A 21,036-nucleotide genomic window follows, 5' to 3' on the forward strand; every position below is an offset into this window, starting at 1 on the left:
TCCATTGAGCCAAACCGGTCCCGGCCACTTTTATTTATTTTTTATATATTTTTATTGATTTCAGAGCAGAAAGGAGTGGGAGAGAGAGAGAGAGAAACATCAATGATGAGAGAGAATCATTGATTGTATGCCTCCTGCGCGCCCCCTCCTGGGGATCAAGCCTGCAACCTAGGCATGTGCCCTTAGCCGGACTCGAACCCGGGACCCTTCAGTCTGCAGGCCAACGCTCCATCCACTGAGCCAAACTGGCGAGGGCGAATCATTTGCTCTGTTGTTCTGGAATGTAATGCTGCCCTCCCCTCCCCCTCCCCTCACTGCCTTAAACCTCTGGTAAAACTCAGCCGTGTCCTACAGCCTTTGTGTAGACACAGGTTTGGGGGAGAATAGAACACCCCGCGTCTGTCCTTCCGTCCCTGTTCATTCTGCCCTGTCCTAAGGGACCTTAGCCTCTGAGTCAGCGCCCGCACTCCTTAGCGAACAGCCCTCTCCGGACTGCCCGCTTCTCTCAGAGTCATTAGAGCTACGGGGAACTCCAAGGCCCAGGGCCACCGGACTCCCCCGCAGCACCCTCCTCACCCCTGGGGCCTCCCCTCCCACCCACACCTCCCGCCCTCCATCCCTGCAGCCACGCCGGCCTCTGCACAGCTCCCGGCGGCTGCAGCCTGCTCTGCTCCAGCGCTTTGCACCTGCTGTGGCCGCCGCCGGAGCATCCTTCTCCCAGGCCCACCTGGCTCGCTCCCTCCCTCCATTCAAGTGATTGCTCACAAGACACCTTCCCACGCACCTGCTTCATACTGCAACCCACAGCTTCCTCCAGGTCTCCCACACGCCTTCATACCCCCTCCCCATTAAAGAGTGGTTAGGGGTGATCAGGCAGGCAGGTGAGCAGTTAGGGGCGATCAGACAGGCAGGCAGAGTGGTTAGGGGTGATCAGGCAGGCAGGCGAGCAGTTAGGGGTGATCAGACAGGCAGGCAGAGTGGTTAGGGGTGATCAGGCAGGCAGGCGAGCAGTTAGGGGCGATCAGACAGGCAGGTGAGCAGTTAGGGGCGATCAGTCAGACAGGCAGAGTGGTTAGGGGTGATCAGGCAGGCAGGTGAACAGTTAGGGGCGATCAGTCAGACAGGCAGAGTGGTTAGGGGTGATCAGGCAGGCAGGTGAACAGTTAGGGGCGATCAGTCAGACAGGCAGAGTGATTAGGGGTGATCAGGCAGGCAGGTGAGCAGTTAGGGGCGATCAGACAGGCAGGCAGAGTGGTTAGGGGTGATCAGGCAGGCAGGCGAGCAGTTAGGGGTGATCAGGCAGGCAGGCGAGCAGTTAGGGGCGATCAGACAGGCAGGCAGAGTGGTTAGGGGTGATCAGGCAGGCAGGCGAGCAGTTAGGGGCGATCAGTCAGACAGGCAGAGTGGTTAGGGGTGATCAGGCAGGCAGGCGAGCAGTTAGGGGCGATCAGTCAGACAGGCAGAGTGGTTAGGGGTGATCAGGCAGGCAGGCGAGCAGTTAGGGGCGATCAGACAGGCAGGCAGAGTGGTTAGGGGTGATCAGGCAGGCAGGCGAGCAGTTAGGGGTGATCAGGCAGGCAGGCGAGCAGTTAGGGGCGATCAGACAGGCAGGCAGAGTGGTTAGGGGTGATCAGGCAGGCAGGCGAGCAGTTAGGGGCGATCAGACGGGCAGGCAGAGTGGTTAGGGGTGATCAGGCAGGCAGGCGAGCAGTTAGGGGCGATCAGACAGGCAGGCAGACAGGCAAATGGTTAGGAGCCAGAGGTCCTGGATTACGAGAGGGTGCAGGCCGGGCTCAGGGACACTCCCCCTCCCACCCAGGCATTGCGTGCACCGGGCCTCTAATTATAAATTGGTCTTGGTGGTTGTTTTGTTGTTAATCCTCACCCAAGGATATTTTTCCCATTGATTTCCCCTCTCCCACATTGATTTTTAGACAGTGGAGGGAGGGAGAGAGGGAGGGAGAAAGACATCAATGTGAGAGAGAGAGAGATCCATTGGTTTGCCTCCTGCACATGCCTCAACCAGGGTCGGGAATTGAACCTGCCATGAGGTACATGCCCTTGAACAGGAATTGAACCCGGGGCCTCTCAGTCCGAGGGCCGATGCTCTCTGCGCTGAGCCGCACCAGCTCAGGGGTTAGGTTTACTGCCCGCCTCACCCTACAGGGACGTAGATTCCCTGCGGGACGGACCGGGCTGGCCGTGCCTGCGTGTGCACCGGGTCCGGAGTGACGCCTGGCACCCAGCGGGTGCCGCCCAGAGAGCGGTGGGAGGGATGTGTCCAGGCGGGTGGGCGAGGTGCCTGCGCAGCCGGGAGGTCCGATTTCATCAGCCAAGAGCCGTGCCTCCGCGGAGAAGGCAGGAGGAGAGCGGCCTGTGCTTTCAGTAAGGAATGCGTGGAGACCTGCGTTCGCATACACCACGTAACTGATCCGGGAGACGTGGACAGGGCTGCTGCCTCAGGGAGAGGCCCCGTGCTTCCTCCTCCCCCCTCCCCCAGGGCGAGTGAGCGGGCTTCCAGAACCCGCTGGGAGGAGCAGCCGTTTCTTTATTTCTTTTGAATAAATGCACTTCAGCCGCCTGACCGGTGGCTTGCCCTCGGCGGTCGGTCGGGCAGGCCCACGGCGGGCGTGGGAGCCGGCCAAGGCCATGTGACGCCGCCAATCCCAGCACTTCTCCGTAAGGGTCCGATTTTCTAGTGCTGTTCTCCGTGGTGACCACCAGCCACATGTGGCTATCTGAATTCAGATTTTATTTTATTTACTTATTTTTTAATATATTGATTTTTTACAGAGAGGAAGGGAGAGGGATAGAGAGTTAGAAACATCGATGAGAGAGAAACGTTGATCAGCTGCTTCCTGCACACTCCCCGTTGGGGATGTGCCCAGGTACATGCCCTTGACCAGAATCGAACCTGGGACCTTTCAGTCCGCAGGCCGATGGTCTATCCACTGAGCCACACCAGTTAGGGCACATCGATGTTTCTCTCTCTTTCCCTCTTTCTTCCACTCTCTCTCAAAATCAATGGAAAAATATCCTTGGGTGAGGATTAAAAAAAAAAAAAAATTAAAAATTTAGCTGTTGCCGGGACCGGTTTGGCTCAGTGGATAGAGCGTCGGTCTGCGAACTGAAAGGTCCCAGGTTCGATTCCGGTCAAGGGCATGTACCTTGGTTGTGGGGACATCCCCAGTGGGGGGGGTGCAAGAGGCAGCTGGTCGATGTTTCTCTCTGTCCCTCTCAATTCCTCTCTGTGTAAATCAATAAAAAAAATTTATTAAAAAAAAAAAAATTCAGCCGTGGCTGGTTTGGCTCAATGGATGGAGCATTGGCCCTGCGAACTGAAGGGTCCCAGGTTCGATTCCTGTCAGAGGCACATGCCCAGGTTGCAGGTTTGATCCCCCGTTGGGGTGTGCAGGAGGCAGCTGATAGGTGATTTGCTCTCATCATTGATGTTTCTCTCTCTCTTCCTTCCTCTCTTAAATCAATAAAAATACTTTTTAAAAATTTCAAAAAACAAACAAAACGAAACAAAAATCAGTTCCTTCTTGGTACCAACCACATTTCGAGTGACGGAGAAGCGGTCCCTGTGCTGGACTGCGTGTGTCAGGGACAGCCCCACCGTCTCAGGGCAGGCCACTGGACAGCTGCCCTCACCACGTCTGTCTCCCAGCGGAATGGGAGCTCCCGAGGAGCAGGGAGGGAACTGGGTCTGCTCACTGCTGCTCCCTCCGGGCCTAGGCCGGTGCGAGAACTTAGTGAAGGCTTAGTGGAGGAATGGATGATCGAATGCTTTTTAGCTTTTATAACGTTAGGGGCTGTCTTGTCAGGCTCATTCTTTTTAAAAACTGATCTGAGAGGGAGAGGGAAGGAGAGAGAAACATCCATTTGTTGTTCTACGTATCGTTGCTTGATTTTGTATGTGACTTGACCAGGGATCAAACTTGCAACCCTGGGGTATCAGAACGATGCTGTAACCAGCTGAGCTACCTGGCCTGGGCATGGCTCATTGTTTGTTTTCTTCTTTGTGCCTCTCTCTATTAAAACATTGTATCTATAATAATAAAAGCGTAATATGCTAACTGGACCGGATGTCCTTCCGGACGACCTTCCGGAAGCCTGAGTCCCAGGAGCCGGAAGGAAGCGGGTGCCAGCAGCCGGGGGAAGGCAGGCCCACTCTTGCATTAATTTCGTGGAGCAGCCTCTGGTATATACACTGAGTGGCCAGATTATGATGATCTCTGAACGCATAATAATCTGGCCAGTCAGCATATCTCCTATATAATAAAAGGCTAATATGCAAATTGTCCCCTTGACCAATTCAACCAGCAGGCAGGCAGGCCAACCTCCCATGTCCCCTCTTCCTGGCCAGGCTGGCCAGACCTGCACCCATGCATGAATTCATGTACCGGGTCTCTAACACACACACAAACACAAACACACACACACACACACACACACACACACACACACTGAGTGGCCAGATTATTATGCGTTCGGAGATCATAATAATGGCCAGATTATTATGATCTCCGAACGCATAATAATCTGGCCACTCAGTGTATATGAAAGAGACTGAAAGATTCTAACATTGGGGATTTCCCCCCCAAAAATCATACAGACAGACCACCCCACAGTGAAGTCCATAACTAACAACCCCATTTACATAATCACAGGCCCATCACTTCGAAAGCTTTGGACCCACCACTCCCATATACCACCAGACTCCCAAGGGCCACCAGCCATCACATAAAGCCTTTGATAAGAAAGTCAGAAACCAACAGCAGGGATTGGAAGGAAACACCATGCAGACAGGAGAACATGTAACCCCTCTCCCCCCACAATGACCACCTTCTCTCAGGGAAACAAGGCCAGATAGCGCCGCTTCAAACCCTTAACAGGATACGACACAATAGGCCAACACCGTAAAAATGGCAAGCTACTATACAAGGTCAGAGATAAAAAAAAGTGCTTAGAAAGGAAACACACACTTGAAGAAATGAAAAGCTGAGTCCGAGAGTGGAAGATATAACCTGAATCAAGAGTCCCAGGAAGTGGAGCAGGGAGCTAGAGAGATGGATGCATTAAGAGAAGGAATAAGCCCTCACCGGTGTGGCTGAGTGGATAGAGCACCGGCCTGCGGACTGAAGGGTCCCGGGTTCGATTCCGGTCAGGGGCATGTACCTTGGTTGCGGGCACATCCCCGGTGGGGGGTGTGCAGGAGGCAGCTGGTCGATGTTTCTCTCTCATCGACGTTTCTAGCTCTCTATCCCTCTTCCTTCCTCTCTGTGAAAAATCAATAAAATATATTTTAAAAAAAGAAAAAGAAAAAAAAAAAAAAAAAAAAAGAATGAGAGCCAAACTCAGGAAGGGTAAAACTTAGGAGCTGACAGGATCTGAACCCCGGGAGAGGCGAGGGGGTCAAGTCAGGGTGTAGACCCTGCGCAGGCTGGAGCGGGCCAGGAGGTCAGGAGAGACGCCAATCCAAGGAGGTGACGCGCGCGCGTGGGGGACCTGCGGCCCCGGGTCTGCGGAGAGATCCGTGGAAGGAACCGAGGACGCGGGTTTGCATTCGTTCAGCACAAAGAAAACTCAGACACTAAGGAGCTACAGGAGGGGCGAGGGGAGACCGTGATTAACTGCAGGAGAAACAAAGAGCTGCGTGGGAGCAGGGAGGCATCTCTGTTTACTACGGCGGCAGCTGCGGGGGGAGGCTCAGTCGGGGCGGCTGCTCAAACCCGAGCAGGAAGGCGTGTCTGTCTGCTGCTGGGAGACCTGAACGGAAATGCCCGAAAAACACACACACAAATATCATGAGGCAGCCACTCAAACGAGGTATGGAGAGACAAGGGCGTCGGTAACAAAATGACAGGGGAAATGAGGGGACAGCGGGTTCCCCTGGCGGGGGAGAAACGGAGGGAGGCAGGTGGGGACGGTGGGTGGTCGTCTTTTTAAAATCGTGTATTTACTTGACGCCCCACATTAGGTGAACATATAACTCTGATAAAAATAGAACTAGCCCTAGCTGGTTTGGCTCAGAGGATAGAGCATCGGCCTGCTGATTTAAAGGGTCCCAGGTTCGATTCCAGCCAAGGGCATATGCCTGGGTTGTGGGCATGGTTCCCAGTGGGGGATGTGCTGGAGGCAGCGGATCAGTGATTCTCTCTCATCATTGATGTTTCTACTTCTCTGTCCCTTCCTCTCTGAAATCAATAACAATATATTTAACACACAACACACACACACACACACACACACAAAACAAAAACAAAAACAAAACAGAACTAAAAGGCCTGGCCGGTGTGCTCAGTGGTCAGAGCACAGCCCCTGCAGAAGGGTTGCAGACCGATCCCTGGCGAGGCAGGGTGAGTGGGAGAGGCAACCAATGGACGCGTCTCTCTCCCCCTCCTTCCACCCCTTTCATACTCTAAAAATCAATGAGGAAAAATATCCTCAGGTGAGGATCAACAACAACAACAAAAATAGAACTAAACATTAGGGGGAAATGTAAACAGGAACACAGGAGAGAAATCGAGTGCAGCAGAAGCAGGAAATCTGCAGCGGCGACAGCGCGACAGGCAGGGGCACCGCTTGTGAATCCACGGGGCTGCTGGTCCCACCGCCCGGGAGGCAATGCTTTGGAGCGGCTGAGACGCTGGACTGAGAGGCAGAGGGCCGATGGCCGAGTCCCAGCTCTGCCACCCAGCAGCTGCGGGGATCATGCTGCGCCTCGATTTGCCCATCTATAAGATGGGGATAATAAATTCACCTATGAATACAGGTTTAATTGTGTCCTTCAATATTCATATATATATATTGAATATATATATATATTTCTTTTAATATATATATTTTATTAATTTTTTACAGAGAGGAGGGGAGAGGGATAGAGTCAGAAACATCAATGAGAGAGAAACATCTATCATCTGCCTCCTGCACACTCCCCACTGGTGATATGCTTGCAACCAAGGTGCATGCCCTTGACTGGAATCGAACCTGGGACCTTTCAGTCTGCAGGCTGATGCTCCATCCACTGAGCCAAACCAGTTAGCATATATATATATATATATATATATATATATATATATATAAAATATGTTTATTGATTTCAGAGAGAAAGGGAGAGGGAGAGAGCGATAGAAACGATGGGAGAGAATCATGGATCGGCCATTTCCTAGGCACATGCCCTGATGGGGAATTGAGCCCCAATCGTGGCCTCCGGTTCATAGGCTGATGCTGAGCCCCTGAGCCGGCCGCCCGGCTACATTCCGGTACTGAAGTCTAACCCGGTGCCTCCAAACGGGGCTCAGGCTGAATGAGGTCATTGGGGTGGCCCTCAGCCAACAGGCCTGGCAGACGTGGGGACACAGAGACACACACGGACGGGAGACGCTGTGAGGACACAGGAGGACAGGCGCCTACAGGAAAGAAGCCAGAAACAAGCACGTCGGCCCCTCACAGCCTCCGAAGGAGCCAGGGGGTGGGCAGCCTCCACACGGCCAGACCCTAGCGAACAGGTAATGAGCTTGATGGGTAGTAAATGCTGTTGTCAATTTATTTATTTGTCATATATTTTATTGATTTTTTTTTTTTTACAGAGTGGAAGGGAGAGGGATAGAGAGCTAGAAACATCGAAGGGAGAGAAACATCCATCAGCTGCCTCCTGCACAACCCCCACCGGGGATGTGCCCGCAACCTTGGCGGGAATTGAACCTGGGACCTTTCAGTCTGCAGGCTGACGCTCTATCCACTGAGCCAGACTGGTTAGGGCTGCTGTGTGAATGTAAAAGGTTTGGGCGTGATACATGCCTCGGCAGGGATCCGGGACCACCGGCGCTTTCCTGCCCGGGGAGGATGAATGGAGCCGGGTACGACCAAGGCTCGGCGGGACCTTCTGAAGCGAAGGGTCCCTCGCCCTGTGACCCAGCTGTGCCACCCGTGGGAATCTACCCCAGAGAAAGGGACGTGGACGCCCTCCAAAGACTTATACGGACACGGTGGTGATGTATGTAAGCCTAATCAACCGGCACAGACAGCAGGGGGATGGGGGCATGAATGGGAGGTGGGGGCTCTGGGGGAATAAGGACACATAGGAAATACCTTCATCAATGAAGAAAAAAAATAAAGAAAAAGTTGGTAGTAGAACATTCATCATGGCCAAGCTCTGGAGACCACCCCAAGCCCCCCGATAGCAGAAGGGAGAATTCTGTGTGCAGTGGGCTGCAGCCACGGACAAACAACCCGGTGGTAACATGGGGCAAAACAAGCCGGACACAGTCCTGACCGATGTGGCTCAGTGGATAGAGCGTCGGCCTGCAGGCTGAAGGGTCCCAGGTTCGATTCCGGTCAAGGCCATGCACCTTGGTTGCGGGCACATCCCCAGTGGGGGGCGTGCAAGAGGCAGCTGATCGATGATTCTCTCATTGATGTTTCTACCTCTCTATCCCTCTCCCTCTTCTCTGTAAAAAAAAAAAAAAAATCAATAAAATATATTTAAAAAACAAAAAACAAGCCAGACACAAAGGCTGCTGTACACACTGTTGGGCTCTGTTTGTGGGATCGATATTCAAATCCAGGCAAAACCAGTTTACAGCGAGACTCTACGGGGCTTTCTGGGCACTTTGACATCTCCCATGCCTTAGTCTAGGTGGCCCAGGGAGGTATGATGTGTGTATAGACAGTCCATGAGTTTCACACTTCAGATTTGTGTGTTCTATCTCAATAAGAAAAGATAAAATATGCCCTGGCCAGGGTGGCTCAGTCGGTTGAACATCAGCCCATGCACCGAGATATAGCCGAGTCAATGCCCAATTGGGGCCCATGGTCAGGGCACATGCCAGGATTATGGGCTCGATTTTTCTCCCACCCCCTTCCCCCACTCTCTCTAATCAATAAAAACATATTTTAAAAGAAAGATCTCTCTCTATAAAAGCCTACGTGACCATCCACCTGTTCGATGTCTGACCGGTAGCTATGATGCACACTGACCACCAGGGGGCAGACGCTCAATGCAGGGGCTGCAGAGCTGCAGGGGCTTGGCAGCTGTGGTTCTCGGGTGAAGCACCCAGAACCAGAGAGGAGGGAGCCTGATTCCAGGGTGTGTCCCCCGAGAACTGCCCTATCGCAATCCGGGACCCCTTGGGGGATGTCTGAGAGCTGGTTTCAGCCCAATCCCCACCGGCCAGGCCAAGGACCCCATCAGTGCACAAATCTGTGCGCAAACCGTGCACTGGGCCTCTAGTAAAACATAAAAAGATTCGTGATGAAGTCTCAAGCTATTTTTACTCACCAAAGGCTGGGGTTGGGGCTGACATTTGGATGGGGGAAAAAATAGTACAGGGATTCCCCTGTTCTCTGAACTCAAGGACGGAAGAGATTTGAATTCCTTCTTTTTTTCTTTTTTTTTTTTTAAAGATGTTAGTCTCCTTTGCTGGCCACACAGTTAACTGCTCAACCCGTCAGGAGCCAAGTAGCTTCGGGACATGGGATTCCCCCTCCCACACACCAGCCTGGATTCTCACTCTGAGAGTGAGGACACAAAGGCCTGGGGAAGTAAAAGAGGAAGTCCTCCTGGCCTCCCAGGAGGGGGACCAGGGGGACCAGGAAGGCACTCTGGGCGGTGAAGCAGGCGTGGGTGGGCGGAGCCTAGGAGAGCTTTGCAGCGAAGAGGGACAGGATCTGGAAACCCCAGGGGCCGTCCTGGAGGAGGGCTGAAGAGGACGGAGCGGAAGAAGGGGGAGAGGGAGAGGCGAGTCAGCGGAGGGCTGGGGAGGAATCTGGGGGTGAGTAAGGAAGTGGAAAAGTCCAGGGAGAGGGGCGGGGTGGATGGCCAGAGCTCTCGTATGTCTGATGTTCGTCATGAAACTTTTTGCACTTGTTTTATTGTTAAATATATTTTTAGTGCCCTAACCGGTTTAGCTCAGTGGACAGAGCATTGGCCTGTGGACTGAAGGGTCCCTGGTTCTATTCCCTGTCAGGGCACATGCCTGGGTTTCGGGATCACCAGTAGGCAGCCAATTGATGTTTCTCTTCCCATTGATGTTTCTCTCTTCCACTCTCCCTTCTTTTCTCTCTAAAAATCAATGAAAACAGCCAAGACCGGTTTGGCTCAATGGATAGAGCGTCGGCTTGGGGACTGAGGGGTCCCGGGTTCGATTCTGGTCAAGGGCATGTACCTTGGTTGCGGGCATATCCCCAGTAGGGGGTATGCAAGAGGCAGCTGATCGATGACTCTCTCTCATCGATGTTTCTAACTCTCTATCTCTCTCCCTTCCTCTCTGTACAAAAATCAATAAAATATATTTTTTTAAAAATGTAAAATGTCATCACTCTGGAAAATTTAAAAAAAATAAATGAAAAGAGTAAAAAAAAAAAAAAGATAAAGTAAGAAGAAGATAGAGTGTGGGAAGGAAAATAGCAAAAGAAGTAAAAAGACTCTGTCGGGAGTGACAGCCTGAGCCAGATGTCGCTAAGGCGCCCTAGGAATGTGGTCAGTCCCAAGGAGAGACGTTCCGAGTAGAACATAAACTCAAAATACAAAAAGAGAAAGAAAAAAAGGAAGCATCCCCATTCATGTTTACATTACATACAGAAGTGGTACCATGTTGGAGATCCTGGGGTAAGGAAAACGCACTCTTAAAATTAATACTGCCTGTTTCTGTTACTGTGGATCCTGGGAAGTTTTAATTAAATCTGTAGTTCCCCAGTTCTGCTCTAGGAGAAAAACTGCCGGAGGAAATGCATCGAGCCACCAGCAATGAATCAATAAGGGGTGGGGGAAGGGAGAGATCTGTCACCTTATTTTTTAAAAATATATTTCATTGATTTTTGACATAGAGAAAGGGAGAGGGATAGTTAGAAACATTGATGAGAGAGAGTCATCGATCAGCTGCCTCTGGCACACCCCCCACTGGGGATGTGCCCGCAACCAAGGCACATGCCCTTGACTGGAATGGAACCTGGGACCCTTCAGTCCATAGGCGGAGGCTCCATCCACTGAGCCAAACCGATTTCGGTTCACCTTCTTATTTTTATCAATAAGCAAGTGTTGGGCATCGTCCAGGCCCGGAGAGGAGGAGGGGGGTGCTGAGGGGCCACCGGGCTTCACCGCTGCAGGCTCGCGGGCCCCTTTGAGAGTCCACAGGGAGCTGGGAAGTGGCAGCCCGAGAACCACGTGGCCAGATCTCACCCCGGCCGCTGCTGATTGGCCCTGGCATGGACACCTGACTCCCAGATGGACCAATCGGATTCTCTCTAGCGGGATGTGAAGTTGAACACAGGCTGCTGCTCAGATCGGACCTCGAAGAACTGGGTCCGTATGGATTTTACGGAGGGAAACATGAAGGCTCAGGGACTGAATTAACTTGTTCCACTGCAAGTAAGGGGTTTCCTCTCATTCCCACTTGTGTTTTGTTTTTTAATATATTTTACTGATTTATTTATTTTATTTTTTACACATTGGAAGGGAGAGGGAGAGAGTTAGAAACATCAGTGAGAGAGAAACATCGACCAGCTGCCTCCTGCACGTCCCCCGCTGGGGATGTGCCTGCAACTAAGGTACATGCCCTTGACCGGAATCGAACCTGGGACCCTTCAGTCTGCAGGCGGACGCTATCTCCACTGAGCCACACCGGTTAGGGCACCATCTGGTTTTAAAACCGGTGCTGTTAAGCACCCCAGGAAACTGTTAGGAACTCCCTGGGTACGGGGGACACCAGAATCCCGGCATTTTACTGAAAGATATGGAAACTGGTCCCTAGAGAGAAGGAGGAATCAATGCACAATTTAAAAACAACTATTTTGCCTCAGCCGGTGTGGTTCAATGGATAGAGCATCAGCCTGTGGACTGAAGGGTCCCGGGTTCAATTCCCGTCAAGGGCAAGTACCTCGGTTTAATGCTCCTCCCCAGCCAGGGCCCTGGTCGGGGGACGTGTGCAGGAGGCAACCCATCGATGTGTCCCTCTCACATGGATGTTTCTCTCTGTCTTTCCTTCTCCCTTCCACTCTCTCCCTAAAATCCATGGAAAAAATATCCTCAGGGGAGGACTCACCGAAAAACAACTATTTTTCCTGTTCTGTGCTGTGTCCTAACATCCCTGCTCATGATTCTTCAAACTCGATATGCAGCCTAGGCCTTTTGAGAAGTCTCCTCTTCACCTCCCCCCCTGCCGGAGTCCCAGAGGCCAAGGGGTTGTGCCCACCGGGAATCTCCAGGAAGCTGTGGTAGGTAGGATAACGCCCAGCCTGGATTATGCAGGTGGGCCCGACAGAACCTCGGGGTCCTTATAAGGAGGAGGGAAAAGATCAGCCAGGGAAGGTGAGTCAATGCCATGGGCCGAGGGAGTGACCCGGAGCCCTGAGCCGAGGAAGGCGGGAGAACAGACTGGGGCAGGAAGGCAAGGAGTCAGGTTCTGCCACTGAACCCGGAGAATCCCGAACTTGAACTTACTGGCCTTTCTGTTTGTGAAGGCGTATTTGTCAGGGTGGGAGGATCCACACGTTGGATATTATGCTAGCTTAATTTATGAAGTTTATTTTATTATTATTTTTTTAAATATATTTTATTGATTTTTTACAGAGAGGAAGAGAGAGGGATAGAGAGTCAGAAACATCGATGAGAGAGAATCATCGATCAGCTGCCTCCTGCACACCCCCCACTGGGGATGTGCCCGCAGCCAAGGCACATGCCCCTGACCGGAATCGAACCCGGGACCTCTCAGTCCGCAGGCCGACGCTCTCTCCACTGAGCCAAACCGGTTTAGGCTTGATTTATGAAGTTTAAATAGTTCGACTCGCAGTAGATGAGCCTGCGTGTGTACTCTCAGGCCGGCCCTGCCGGTGTTAGCAGCGGGCCTGCCCAAAGTTGTGATTAAAGAAGAAAAGCCTGGCCCTAACCGGTGTGGCTCAGTGGATAGAGCGTTGGCCTGGGGACTGAAGGGTCCCGGGTTCGATTCTGGCCAAGGGCACACGCCTGGGTTGCGGGCTTGGTCCCCAGTAGGGGGCCTCCAGGAGGCAGCCGATCAATGATTCTCTCACATCATTGATGTTTCTCTCTCTCTCTCCCTCTCCCTTCCTCTCTAAAATCAATAAGATATATTTTTAAAAATTAATAAGGAAGAAAAGCCTGTTGCGAAACCAGCTCATGCTAACGGTGTTTCCAGAGAGAGGGCCAAGGGGAACGTGGAATCCCTGAAGAGGCTGAAGCTGGACAGAGAAAACAGTAGCCACAGGAGATGAGAGAGAAATGGGGGGACCGATAAGAAAGTGCTGACGTTCCCTGAAAGGGGAGCCTTGCAGGGAAAGCACCGAGATGAGAGACAAGGGGCCATGTGACCCCCATAGTCCCCAAGAGACCCCCGCCCAACCCCCCAAAATTGCAAGAGAAGACAAGATGCCAGAGAGAAGCTGCTGGGTGGCAAAATGCAAATTGCATGAGGCCACGACCCTGGCTGGTGGCTTGGCTACCACAGTCTCCATGTACAACCTCTTTCTTTGCCATTTTCCCCAACAGAGGCTGGAGGGCTGACATGATTTCCCAGCCTCCCTTGCAGCGAGGAGTCGGCCTCTGATGGATTCCGAGAAATAGCCAGAAGTCCCTGCGAAAAGCACACTTTTCCCAATAGAAAGGCGAAGTCTTGCCAGGAGAAAATCCTCCTCCTCCTTCCTGCCTGGAACCACGGTGTGCTCCTGAGAGGCAGCAGCCACACTGTGATCACGAGGCAACCAAAGCGAGCAGGAAGGTCCCTCTCCCAGGCTGATGAAACAAAGTTCGGATTATTCATGGTATCTCTGAGCTATCACACAAGCCTCGGGCTTCTTATGAGAGATAAACACACACACACACACACACACACACACACAACACACACACACACAATCACACACATCTGCTAAGGATTCCTTACAGATCCAAGAAAGTTAACTATTTTGTTGACTACCATTATCCAGTGCAGAACTGTGCCTGGTAATCTTAAATATTTTCAAAATGAATGAATGACTTTCACATTCATTCAAAGCCTAGCTTTACTTTCTTTTCTTCAATATATTTTATTGGGTTTTTTTACAGAGAGGAAGGGAGAGGGATAGAGAGAAACATCGATCAGCTGCCTCTTGCACACCTCCTACTGGGGATGTGCCTGCAAACAAGGTACCAACCCTTGACCAGAATCGAACACAGGACCCTGCAGTCCAGGCCGACCTCTATCCACTGAGCCAAACCGGTTAGGGATACTTTCTTAAAAAATAAAAATAAAAAATAAAAAATTCAAACTGATTTCAGAGAAGAAAGGAGAGACGGAAACATCAACGAGGAGAGAGAATCATTGACCTGTTGCCTCCTGCACACCCCTCTCTAGGGATAGGCTATATGCCTACTTGGGAATCAAACCGTGACCTCCTGGTTCATAGGTGGATGCTTAACCACAGAGCCACGCCGGCCTGGCTTCACTTTCTGCAACTATTGCTAAGAGACACTGCTGTGTCCTTACGCAAACCCATTCATTTTACAGACCAAACTGATCCAGTTTCTTATCTTGCAGCCCAACAATCCTAACCAAACAGGAACCAACAGGACCTGGTTCGGAGTGGCTCCTGGAGGGTGAGTGAGGATGGGCCTTTGGGGAAAGGCTTTAACAGACAGGACAGCCGGCCCTCTGGTCCCATGATGCCCCCTCCATCCATTCTCCACACGCAGCCAGAGGGGGCATTTACAGACAAATCAATCACACCTCTCTTCTACGCAAAGCCCCCCTCCCCATGGCTGCTCACTGCCCTTTGAATAAAACACAACCATGGAGCCCTGACTGGCTTGACTCAGTGGATAGAGCATCGGCCTGCGGACTGAAGGGTCCCGAGTTCAATTCCGGTCAAGGGCATGTACCTTGGTTGTGGGCACATCCCTGGTAGGGGGTGTGCAAGAGGCAGCTGATCGATGATTTTCTCTCATCGATGTTTCTAGCTCTCTATCCCTCTCTCTTCCTCTCTGTAAAAAATCAATAAAATCTATTTTTTAAAAATAGGACAGTAACATTAACTGAGCACTTACTATGTGCCAGACCCTTAAAAAAATAGGGGCTAAGAAAGCAAATGCATGCTGAGTGGCTAAATAAAGGAGGGACAGGGAGAGAGTTACCGTGCTCAGCTTGGACTGCACTCTGGGGCCAGAACTTAACGTTATCCCTATTTTTGGGGAAAACTGATGTTAAATAAAATTTAAAAATAATATTAATACAAATATTCATTCCATCAAGTTTAGTTCTGATGATGATGATGATGATGATGATGATGATGAAGATGATGATGATGGTAGCAGCAAACACCTACAGCATGCCAGGCATGCTCTGTTGCGCATGGATTAACTAACAATACTAACAAAATAATTTGTTAACCAGTAACAATAACTGTAGTAGTTCTTAGAACAACCTTATGAGGCAGGTCCTCCTGTGATCCCCATTTTACAAGGGAGGAAACTGAGGCTCAGAGAGGTTGAGTGACTTGCCCAAGGACACACAGCCAAGAAGAGACACACATCCAGGATGTGAACTGGATCCCTAACCCCATCACAAGGACCCCATTCCTGGGAGTTCACTCCCACGCTCAGCAACCTCTGCCCTCCAGGCTGACCCACCCCGCATTGACCCCTGATGCCAATAAGTCACCCCTCGCCATCCCTGAACATCCGCAGGCGCCCCCCCCGCCCCCGTCTGCGCTGACCCTGCCTTGAGGTGCGTGAGCGCCTCCTCCACGCGCGGCTGGTTGTAGCGCACCATGTAGCTGTGCATGTCGGGGTAGTTGCTGCGGATGTTCTTCTCTGTGGACCCATTGGGCACCGTCCCGAACTTCAGGGGCGGGTACTGCTCCTGGGGCCGCTGGAACTGGGGCAGAACGGAGAGTTACTGGGGCGCCCTCTGGGGGCCTCCGGGGTGAGGATGTGCTCCACCCCGATGTCCGTTCCAGCTAGGGGACACCCCAGGGCAAACGTGTTCCTAGACTTGCTTACAGTGGCCTATAGTAGGAAACACTGCTGCCCACCCACAGGTACCTACACATTTGCAGATCTATGCCTATGCCTGTGCCTATACCTATGCCCATGCCCATGCCTATGCCTATGCCTATACTCATACCTATACCTATATCTATGCCTATACCTATACCCATACCTATACCCATACCCATGCCCATGCCCATGCCCATGCCTATACTCATACCTATACCTATATCTATGCATATACCCATACCCATATCCATACCCATACCTATGCCTATGCCTATGCCTATACCCATACCCATACCTATACCTATGCCCATGCCTATGCCTATACTCATACCTATACCTATATCTATGCCTATACCTATACCTATCCTATACCTATACCTATACCCATACCTATACCTATACCCATACCCATACCCATACCTATACCTATACCCATACCCATACCTATGCCTATGCCTATACCTATCCTATACCTATACCTATACCCATACCTATACCTATACCCATACCTATACATATACTCATACCTATACCCATACTCATGCCCATGCCTATGCCTATACCCATACCCATACCTATACCTAAACCTATATCTATACTTATACCCATACCCATACCTATACCTATACCCATACCTATACCTAAACCTATACCTATACCTATACCCATACCCATACCTATACCTATGCAAATATCGATACCTATGCCTATGCCCATGCCCATGCCCATACCTATACATATATCTATGCATATACCTATATCTATCTATCTATCTATCTATTATCTATCTAAAAGCCAGAACAACCAGAATGACCGGTTGCTATGACACACACTGACCACCAGGGGGCAGATGCTCAATGCAGGAGCTTCCCCTGTTGGTCAGTGTGCTCCCACAGCTAGCCTCCCCTGGCCCCTCCCTGTGGCTGGCCAACCTCCCACGGTCCCTCCCCCTGGCTGGCAGCCCCGGCCAGCAGCTGGAAGGCCCCAATCGGCCCTGATCGCTGGCCAGGCCTAGGGACCATACCCGTGCACGAATTACAGATACATGAATTACAATACACATAATCAGTAATATTAAAATGCTTAACACCCAGCATGGCCTGGTCATGGTCCAGTCAAAAAAGCTTCAAGAAGGTTCCCAGAGGCCCCTGATATGCCAGGCATTAACCCTTAACTTGCTGGGTCCGTGGGAGGAGGGGAGCCGGGACAGTTGTTATTTACCAATCTCTTCAGAAATAGCTCACGATTTGAACAACAGACGTAGCCAGACAGGTGTGTGCTGGCTCAGAGTCAAGTGCGTATGCGACTAGACAATCGTTTCATAAAGCCATACTCATCCTTATTTCGTAAGATGCAGTCAAACGTATTTTCTATTCTATCCAATTGCATTAAACAAATTGCTTGTGGCCATCCATTGGATGGATTTCTCAACCTTCTAAGAGGTCCTGGCACCCAGTGAGCAGGGACCCCCGATGAGGCAAGTTACAGAAATGAGAGTCAGCATTTAGAGCAATTTAATTTTGCTTGCCTCCATTTTAAATTTTACTTTTCTGGTAATTCATTTCCATTGTATTTCATAAAAGCATGGGTCTCCACTGGATTAGAAATGCCGAGAATTAGTTCTTCATCACAGTTTTGAGAGGAACGGTGGTCTAGACTACCCCATTTGGCACTGGGGGTTCTTTGTGCTTGAACATTTGGCAACTCTCTTCCCCTGGCAATACTTAAATGGCTCATTGTGGGCCCCAGAACTCTCCCGTTCTGGAACTCTTTCTGGGAGGAGACCCCCAGAATCCTCCTCTGCCCACCCACGTGACAAGGCCTGTGACCTCCAACCCCGGCCAATCCCCCCCCCCCCCCCCCCCCCGCACACACCTTCCGGTCACTGAGCCCAGACACGGTGTCCACGTACTCCTCCTGGATCATGAAGGCGGCCAGGTTCGCCGTGTAGCTGGCGAGGAAGATGACGGCGAAGAAGGCCCACACCAGCACCATGATCTTGCTGGTCGTACCCCGGGGGTTCTCCACGGGCACCGAGTTATTGAACACCAGGGCCCAGAGCAGCCAGATGGACTTTCCAATGGTGAAGGTGGAGCCACCGGGGCCTGCAGGGGGCCAGGAGATGGGGGGTAAGGGGGCATGGACCCCAAATTCCTTCTGCTCCAGGAGGGAGCAGAAAGAACTACAATCCCCAGTGGCCCCTGAGGCCTCTGCTGCCTCAAGGGGCCATAGCTCTGCCCCAATGCCTGCTGGGAAATGTAGTTCTCTCTCGCTGTGGTTCAGGGGCTCTGAGGTAGGGGGATGGAGGAAGGGGACTCACGCTTGCCGGTAGCCAGGCTGCGGTTGTAGCCGACGGGACTGAGGTACTCGAAGATGAAAACAGTGACAGCGACCACGGTGAGGCACATGACGAACATCATCACCCACACGGCCGGGCTGTAGGGCTCTGGAGACAAGAGGTGGGGGTGGGGTGGGGAGGTGGTCATGGCTCAGCCAAGCAAAAGATTGGGGGACCACAGACATGTGACCAAGGTGCAGCCCAGATCTGACCCTGTCCTACTCGGTCCCCTTCCCAAGTTTCCCATCTCAGGAACCAGCCTTGCTGCCCACACAGGCCCCTGAGAGCCATTCTCTCTCAAAGACAGCCCATCTCAGCCATTTCTGTGGTCGCAAGCACCAAATAGAAACCGTCTTTTTTTTTTCCTACTTTTTAACACCCTGGCAAAGGGTTTTCAGTAAGCTTTTAAAAAATTTTTATTTTATTGATTTTTACAGAGAGGAAGGGAGTGGGATAGAGAGCTAGAAACACCAATGAGAGAGAATCATCGATCACCTGCCTCCTGCACACCCCCTACTGGGGATGTGCCCGCAACCAAGGTACATGCCCCTGACCGGAATCAAACCCGGGACCTTTCAGTCCGCAGGCCAATGCTCTATCCACTGAGCCAAACCGGTTTCGGCGAAACTGTCTTCTGAATATGATTCCTTAGCCCCAACCGGAGTCTCCGTCTCCCCTGGCCATCCCCCCAGCCATTCATGCCCCACACCCCGGCACCAACTCCCAGGTTCCCCAAACTGGGAGTCCCCCTGTCTATTCGGTCACAAACCAACCCCTTATTTACATTCTCCCCCCCACCCTCACCCTGGTTCCCTTCCTCCCCAGCCACAGCCTATCAGTCCCCACCCCCATCCTTTTGTTCCCACTCCTGGACCAGGCCTTGCCCCCTCTCCTGGACCATCTCCCCAGTCTCTCCCTTCAAGCCTGGCCCCCCAACCCTTTTCCATGGCCCTTGCGGCTCTTTCTACGCTGAGCGGTGACCTGACCTCTCCCCAGCTCACAGTCCCCCGTGGCTCCCCAGCACCCACGGCCCCACTCTCAGCCTTGCTCCCGCCCGTCTCTCCAGCCGGATCGCTCAGGAAGCCGCCCAGACCTCACCGTGAGCCACTGCCTCTCCGGCCCGGTCTCCACAGCTCCCCTCCCGTCCTGAGGTGCCCATCAGACAGACGTCCCGTGCCCCCTCCTCACACGGCCTCCGGGAGTTCGGGAGTTCGCTGACAATAAGCCCTTCCCCTGAGATGAGCTCTGGCTGCTGTGATCTCCCTGGGCCGAGTGCAGGCAGCCAGGACGGCCCTGTCACCGCGGAGTCACCACCCTGGCCGGTCCCTGCAGCGTCTGGGGACGCGCCTGTCACTCCTCTGGGCCGCCCCGAGGGCCATGCCTGCGACCCTGTCACTCCTCTGCTGAAAGCAGGCCCACGCGGTGTCTCTGAGACCTGGGTGCCAAGACGAAGCCAGGAGAGACATCGCTGGGGAGAGTACCAAACGCAAAGCACGAAGAAAGCTGTGCCGGCTCCCCGCGCCTGCCCGCCAGGAGCTGTGCTCAGACGCAGGCGGCGAGCGAGCGGGAAGTGACAGCGTTTCCTTCTATCTCCCCCGAGCTGAGTGAATGGGCGCTCGTTCCTGTTCCAATCCAGCTCAGAGCCCAGCCTCCGGGGTGTCAGCTTCCTGCCACCTCTCACACTGCCTCCTGGCCTCACCCCCGCTGCCAGCGGTTAGAACCCTTGCCATTTCTTTTTTTTTTTTCTTTCTTTCTTTTTGTTTAATATATTTTATTGATTTTGTACAGAGACGAAGGGAGAGAGATAGAGAGTTTGAAACATCAATGAGAGAGAGTCATCGATCAGCTACCTCTTGCACACCCCCTACTGGGGATATGCCCGCAACCAAGGTACATGCCCTTGACCGGAATCGAACCCGGGACCTTCAGTCCCCAAGCCAACACTCTATCCATTGAGCCAAACCGGTCCTGGCTACCCTTGCCATTTCAGTAAGAGGAACACCCAGCCTTCCTACCAAGACCCTCCTCCTCCCCCCGGCCACCCCCTCACTGGCTCCATGCCTCCAGTCACACAGGCCCCCCCGCTATTTCACAAATACTCCATGCACACCCTGGCCGGTTTGGTTCAGTGGAAAGAGCGTCAGCCTGCGGACGGCAGGGTCCCGGGTTCGATTTTGGTCAAGGGCATGTGCCTTGGTTGCGGGCACATCCCCGGTGGGGGAGTGTGCAGGAGGCAGCTGGTCGATGTTTCTCATCTGATGTTTCTAATTCTCTATTCCTCTCTGTAAAAAAATCAATAAAATATATTTTAAAAAAATACTCCATGCACATCGCCGCCTTCGTCCTTGCTGTTCCCTCTGCCTACAATGCTTTTCCAGGCAGATCTACACAGGGCTGAGTCGCCTCCGCGAAGGGGGCCGCCTGCCCAGCCACCGAGCACCAATACTATTCCCTTCCTTCTCTCCCCGACCCCCAGCGTAACTTCCTGTAGGACTGGTCACCGTCTTAAGAGATTTTGTCCCTGGATCCCTTTAAGAATTTATTTTGTCTCCCCCAGGAGGCCAGGAGCTCTTAGAGGCGGGATTTGTGTGCCGCTCAGAGCCTGGCACACACCAGGTGCTCAGAAAGCAGTCTGGTGGGAGACTTGTACCATGCTAACCTCTCCCTCATCTCCTCATCTCAGACGTATATACTGGGGAGACTTGGA

The 21,036-nt window shown here is 52.3% G+C and overlaps 1 protein-coding gene across 1 annotated transcript in view; it reads right to left on the reverse strand.

The window, feature by feature from the left end:
- The window catches only part of GRIN2D (glutamate ionotropic receptor NMDA type subunit 2D), a 45,867-nt gene that overhangs the window by 7,746 nt on the left and 17,085 nt on the right, over nucleotides 1-21,036 (reverse strand). Inside the window, exons 8-10 of the mRNA XM_036432614.2 lie at nucleotides 18,312-18,437; nucleotides 17,867-18,096; nucleotides 15,709-15,869 (exon numbers count right to left, since the gene is read on the reverse strand). Of these exons, the coding sequence (XP_036288507.1) occupies nucleotides 15,709-15,869; nucleotides 17,867-18,096; nucleotides 18,312-18,437 (517 nt within the window). The remainder of the gene's footprint in view (nucleotides 1-15,708; nucleotides 15,870-17,866; nucleotides 18,097-18,311; nucleotides 18,438-21,036) is intronic.

Source organism: Pipistrellus kuhlii, unplaced genomic scaffold, assembly GCF_014108245.1.
Source record: "Pipistrellus kuhlii isolate mPipKuh1 unplaced genomic scaffold, mPipKuh1.p scaffold_m20_p_114, whole genome shotgun sequence".
In the NCBI taxonomy this organism is placed as follows: Eukaryota; Metazoa; Chordata; class Mammalia; order Chiroptera; family Vespertilionidae; genus Pipistrellus; species Pipistrellus kuhlii.